This window comes from Macaca thibetana, chromosome 1 (genome assembly GCF_024542745.1).
Source record: "Macaca thibetana thibetana isolate TM-01 chromosome 1, ASM2454274v1, whole genome shotgun sequence".
Lineage (NCBI taxonomy): Eukaryota > Metazoa > Chordata > Mammalia > Primates > Cercopithecidae > Macaca > Macaca thibetana.
The window spans coordinates 93,203,661-93,210,645 of record NC_065578.1 but is presented as its reverse complement, the minus strand read 5'-3'; the positions used below and the strand labels follow the sequence as shown (position 1 = coordinate 93,210,645).

General features: G+C 38.0%; 1 protein-coding gene across 1 annotated transcript; it reads right to left on the bottom strand.

The window, feature by feature from the left end:
- Positions 1–439: 439 nt before the first annotated feature.
- LOC126964293 (60S ribosomal protein L5) lies at positions 440–1,459 on the bottom strand. The gene has a single exon (XM_050807330.1). The coding sequence runs from the start codon at positions 1,383–1,385 to the stop codon at positions 948–950; it is 438 nt and encodes a 145-aa protein (XP_050663287.1). The 5' UTR covers positions 1,386–1,459; the 3' UTR covers positions 440–947.
- Between the last annotated feature and the right edge of the window lie 5,526 nt (positions 1,460–6,985).

The window sequence follows — 6,985 nt, the reverse complement described above, 5'->3', positions numbered from 1 at the left end:
CTACACACTCCTTTATTTAATATACCAGTAGGCAGTGAATTTCACTAACTGATTTATGCAGTGCTTTTTGTTTTTCAGCATACTGGTAGATCCCGACAGTCAACATTTGTTTGCCTTTATCTGGAATGGCTGTCAATATACCTGGACTGCTATGCCTCAAGGTTACACTGGAAGCCCAACTATATTTCAAAATATTAAGGGCTGAGATGACTGAGCTAAATTTTGAGGAAAATTCCTCTCTACTTCAGTATGTGGATGATTTCTTGTTATGCTTTTCCATTCTACATGATTGTAAAAATCACACCCCGTAGTTGCTGGAACAATTAGCTAAAACAAGACATAAGTTATCTAAAGAAAAATTCCAATACTTCTTAACAGAAATAAAACATTTGGGACATTTAATTTCTTTCTTTTTTTTTTTTTTTTTTTTTTTTAGTTTCTGTCTGTAAGTTTATTGCCTATATCTGAAAAATCATCATAGAAAATTGTTTGGTTTAGCTCTCAGCAGCCCGCTCCTGAGCTCTGAGGAAGCTTGCCTTCTTTTGAGCTACCCGATCCTTCTTCTGAGCAAGAGACATTTTGGGACGGTTCCACCTCTTCTTTTTAACTTCTTTCTTGGGCTTCTTTTCATAGACTGGATTCTCTCGTATAGCAGCATGAGCTTTCTTATACATCTCCTCCATGTCTGGAGTTACACTGTTCTTTATGTATTGAAAGAACTGTTTCTTGTAAGCATCTTCATCTTCTTCCATTAAGTAGCGCATGTAATCTGCAACATTCTGGCCCATGATGTGCTTCCAGTGTACTTCTGCATTAAATTCCTTGCTTTCAGAATCATAACCAGGGAATCGTTTGGTACTGTGAGGGATAGACAAGCCTCCATCCACAGCTCCCTTCAGGGCACCAAAAACTTTATTGCCAGTGGTAGTTCTGGCAAGGGCTGCATCCTAATTGCAGGTAAAGGCACCTGGCTGACTATCAATGCTTTCCACATTGTATTCATCGCCAGTTACCTCCACTTGGCCTTCATAGATCTTGTCCATGCCAAACCTATTGAGAAGCCTGCGGGCCAGCAGCAGGCCAGTACAATATGCTGCAGCATAATTTGTCAGGCCAACTTTCACACCATATTTTGGCAGTTCGTGTGCATATGCTGGGCAGACTGTCATATCTCCCTCTATACGGGCATAAGCAATCTGACAAATGATATCTCTGTTTGTTACACAAACTATCATCCTGTATTTGGGTGTGTCGTATTTATTTTTATCCTGTATCACCAAGCGTTTCCGAGCATAGTAATCAGTTTTACCCTCTCGTCGTCTTCTAAATTTCACTTGATATCTCTTAAAGTAGGCCTTATTCTTAACAACTTTAACAAACCCCATCCTGCGGAACAGAGACCCGCCTCCGCCACTCGACAGAGACCTGCAGGCCCAGCGGCGCTAGGGGCGGGAAAAGGGGGACATTTAATTTCTAAGGAGGAAATACATATAAATTCAGATCAAGTAACTGGAATTCTTGCATACCCAACTCCAAAGACCGAAAGACAGCTTAGGAGTGTTTTAGGCTTAGCTGGCTGCTGATACAGTTAGATACCCAATTTTTCTCCCATGGAACAGTCTTTATATACATTGATGAAAGATCAACCTGACCCCATACATTGGATATCCTAGGAACAAATAACTATTCAATAAATAAAGGAAAATCTTACAAGGGCTCCTGCTTTGAGCCATCCAAATTATCAGCTACCATTTTTCTTTTTTGTTTATGGAAGCCATGACGTCATCCTGGGTGTTCCAGCCCCAAAACACAGGGGAAAATATAGAACTACTGGCTCTGATAGTCAGCAATAGACTCTATAGCTCATGGGCTGCCCCCTTGTTGGAGGGCCATTTCAGGCATTATCATGTTTCTCAAGGCTACTCAGGAAACTGTAATGGAGGCTCCCTTGACTATATATGTACTTCATTTTGCAGAAGCTTTTTTGAGTTCACATCATGCACAATATTTTTCTGTCAACTGATTGGCTTTATTACAATGTACCTTTATTCTCTGCTCCACACATTACTCTCTCTTGCTGTAATAGTCTTAATCTCACAAGTTACTTCTTGAAGCACCTAAGGAGATTACCTCATGACTGTATAAAACAGCATACACTCTATATGCTATATAGTTCTATTACTAATAGAACAGTTTTTGATGCCCAGTCAGAATTTACAGGAGATACCACAACAAAATGCTGATGTTACCTGGTCCACAGATGCATCATATCTAAAGGATAAATTTGAAAAATACCAAACAGGCTATGTCATTGTGTCTCAGGTAGACATCATAGAGAGCAATTTCTTGCCTAAAGTCAAGTCAGCACAGTTGGCTGGATTAATAGTACTCACCAGAGGTTGTCTAACTGGCCAACAGTCAAATAACTAATATTTATACTGACAGCCATTACACTTTTGGTGCAGCTCATGTCTTTGGAATGTTATGGAAACAGCGAGGTTATTTAACCTCCTTTGGACATCCTATTAAACATGGCTCTCGAGTTTCTGATCTTCTGGAAGCCATCCAGTTACCAAAAAAAAAAAAAAATTGGCTATTGTTAAGAGTCCTGGACATTCCAAACACGACTCCCTGGAGTAAAGCAAATAATTTTGCTGATGCTGAGCAAAAAAAAAAAAAAAATAGCTTAATGCTAATATCAAATGAAACTGTAGAGATGGCCATGTTTAAAGTGAAGGGGCTCAAGAAAAGACTCCAAAGCGGAAAAAGAAAATATGACTAACTAAGGGAAAATGCTTTTCCCTCAACTTGCAAAATATAATATAGACCCAGTGACAGAAAAGCAAATCCCTATTTTGCCTTTGGGATATCAATTTCCTATATTACAACATGTCCATGAACTCATTCACTGGGGACCTGAGAAAATATTTGCCTGGGGAAAACACTATTACTGGAAACCCTCACCCACAGTAGTTCATAAGGTTTATGCTAAATGTCCAATTTGTCCTATATGTAATCCAGAAAAGCCTCTTCTAGATCTCAAGGGCATTTAACTTTGCCCACTGGCCCTTTCAATATTTGACAAATGGATTTTATCCACTTACCTCCAGCTTAGGGTTATAAATATGTATTGGTTATGATTTATATGTTCTCTCATTATGTTGAAGAATTTCCTTGAGAAAAAGCCACAGTGTAAGCAGTAGGAAAATGTTTGTTGGAATGGATAATTTCCTTTGGAGGAATTCTTTCCAAATTACATAGAAATAGGGAACTCATTTTACTGAATAGATAATTCACTCAATTTGTATAATCTGGCCTATTCTCCAATATTTTTATTGTACACCCCATGCCCAGTCTTCTGATTGGTGGAATGAACATATTGAAAATAAAACCCAGCTAGAAAATTATCGAAAGCTTTTCCTATTTCTTGGCTCAAGGCTCTTCTACTGGTTTTGCTTAATCTAAGAGCAGCTCCTTCTGGAATAATACATCAATTATTCCATGAGATAATTACAGGTTGACCTATGAAAGTGAATCGCAGTTTGTATGAACCAACTTTACTGAAGGGAGATATACTCCATTATTTAAAAAGCTTAACTAAACTTCTTTTCCAAAAAAACTAAATTGTAAAAAGAGCCTTAAATGCAATAGAGGCAGGACCTGGGACATTAAGACAAGTTGAGAATGTATTTAATGAAGAAAGACATTTACAAGAAAAGTTGATACTTACCAACCTAAGTAGAATAAAAAGCATACTCTTTCAGAAGGAAAGTGAGGGTTGAGAAGCTGCATGGAAAGATAATGATGCTATTGCTAAATGGGTGAATCAAACTGCCCAGCTAACAAGGAACTATGCCAAAGCCCAACAGTCAGAAAACGCATGGGTTCAGACTCAACAAGGTTATTGACCATGCTAATCCAAATGGAAGCAGAAGTGGCCTCTAAAACATGGCCAGTCATTTTGGATGCAGAAGCACAAGGTATACATTTATGGAAAACATATGGGCCCTCTTCTTCCTGGAAAATTGCTACCAGGGTACACAGCCTGTACTCTTAGGGCTTCAGCAACCCACATAGGCAGTAACCAGAAATATAATGCAGTACAGCTAGCAGAAATAAGGATCATTTTTAATAATACCCATGTTCTCTCAAAGGGCAGTTGATGGAACCATACTAAATAATAATATTTGGAATCCAATTTCAGTTTTAGATTGCAAACAAATTCAGGAAGAGTGGTTCTGTCCCCAAAACATCTGGACTCCTGAGATCATGAAAACATGGTTCCTAATTTTTACCCCTATTCAAAATAATATATAGGAAATGGATATTTTTGTTTGGAAGTGAAGACAAATAAGACTGTAAGTGTTTTAGATCTTACTTGAAAGCAGACAGTATTTGATTTAAATTATACTGCCATTTAGTGCACTACTGGATTCATAGGAAAGCTACCTTTAGGACAGAATAACCCATAGAATAATGAGGACACTGATAATCAAATATTTTTGGCAATTGGAACTCAACCCTCTTCAAGTTGTACTCCTAGCAGAAAATGAATGGTAAGTTAAGTAATTAGATATTATAAATCATCAGTTAATTACAGTTCTGGATAAATCCACTCAAATATATCATAAAGTACATATATAAGCAAACGGAGAAGGATGATTATTCTATTAAGCACAAACTATCAAAATGTATGTTCAGGGTTTTTTCTACAATATGTTATTTCTTTTCTTCATTGTCTTTAGCTAAATGAACCTCTCAGTTATTTACTGTATTGTTTATTATTTTAATATTTCTGTTACAAATGTTATAAATGCTGCAGAAATTGCAAATATCATAGAAAGAATAGAATTCCAGCTAAAATTATGTTAGTTCATCAATTTGAACTAATAGCCATAGAATGTAAGTAAAGGCAGTCTTCTATGGCCCATTTTGTCCCACACACTTCCTCCTCTACTTCTGACCAAATGGGGAAGGGCTTCCCATTAACTTTTGTTTAGCCCTAAAGTCCCAAGGCTTACAAAAGACATCAAGCTGGATATTCTTCCACCTGACTCCTCAAGGTCCCTCACCAGTATGATTGACCATGCAATGGATCATTGCCCCTAAAGAATCTCTCCTAAGGAAATAATCGTAATTGCAATCCTGATCTTATTTCTCCCTATGCTAATGAGGAGACATTAGCATAAAACAAGGGGCTTTGGCATTCCAGAAGGAAAAATAGGAGCCTCTGCATCTTCACTGGGAAACCAGATGATGGCACTTCATGTAGGGGTGAACAATAGCCTAAGGACATTTCGAAATTCTGATTTGCTCCCGCATGCCCTACCATTATAAACAAATGAGACCTGTTCTTTTCAAATTTCTTATTATTTGGTCATCCTACCCCACCCCAAGTTACAGCCACAGTGATTAGTTTGGTGTTTATTCTTCCAGATTATCTAATAAATATACTAATATGTATCTGTGCATACAATTTTTGTGGATGTGGAATGTTACTACATACATATTCTTGCAACTCGATTATAACATTTTTAAGGTTTTTGGCTCCTACAAAGGGCCATTGCTTTCCCCCAGAGGGAGGGTTTAGCAAAGAACCCTGCATATAATAGGTCTTTACACGTTAGATTCAGTGTCTTTCTTTGCTGATGAGCATTTCCTCTTACACCAAAAGACAATATTTTAATAGGTTGGGTGTAGTGGCTTGTGCCTGTAATCCCAACACTTTGGGAGGCCCAGGACAGAGGATCGCTTGAGGCCACAAGTTAGAGACCAGCCTGGCCAACAATTTTACATATTTTTTAAATTAGCTGGGTGCTAATTTTTAGTAGTTCCAGCTACTTGGGAGGCTGAGACAGGAGAATTGCTTGAACCTAGGAGTTAGAGGTTATAGTGAGCTAGGATCGCACCACTCCACTCTAGCCTGAGTGACAGTGAAATCATTTCTCAAAAAAGAGAGAAAGATAGTGGAAGAAAAAATAAAGGGAGGGAGGGAGGCAGAGAATATTTTAACAACATTTGCTGGTATTATTTTTACTAAAATCACACATTCTCTAACTTTTAGCCTAAGTTCTTGCAGCCTAAATTCTTTCTACTACTGAAAGGAAAGAAGGACTCAGTGGGACTCTGGGTGGTAGTTGGGACTGAGCAGTGACTTGGTGTGTATTAAGGATGCCCAAACAGTGCCCCAAAAAATGAAGTTATAGGAATATTTGAACAGGGAGTGGCAATGGTCTATTTCTGCCAGCCAGAAGAGGCTCCGGTCCCCACAGTCAACTCAGATTAACAGCAGATTTCTCAGCAGAAACCTTACAAGCCAGTGGGATTGTGGTCTAATCTTTAGCCTCCTTAAACAAAGTAATTGTCAGCCAAGAATTTTATATCCAGCAAAACTAAGCTTCATACCTGAAGGAAAGATAAAGTCTTTTTTCAGACAAACAAATGCTGAGAGAATTTGCCACTACCAAACCACTACTATAAGAAATGCTAACAGGAGTTCTAAGTCTTGGAACAAAACCTCACAATACACTGAAATAGAAGTTCCTTAAAGCATAAATCTCACAGGGCCTATAAAACAATAACACAATGAAAAATAACAGGGTATTTAGGCACTAACTAACTTGATGAATAGAACAGTACCTCACATCTCAATACTAATGTTGAATGGAAAAGTTCTAAAAGCTCCACTTAAAAGATGCAGAATGGCAGAATGGATAAAAATTCACCAACCAAGGATCTACTGACTTCAAGAGACTCACCTAATACGTGAGGACTCACATAAACTTAAAGAGGTGGAAAAAGACATTCCACGCAAATGGAAACCAAGAGCAAGCAAGCAGGAGTAGCTACTCTTATATCAGACAAAACAGACTTTAAAGCAACAACCGTAAAAAAAGACAAAGAAGGACATTATGTAATGATAAAAGGATTAGTCCAACAGGAAGACATTACATTCCTAAATATATAAGCACCTAACACTGGAGCT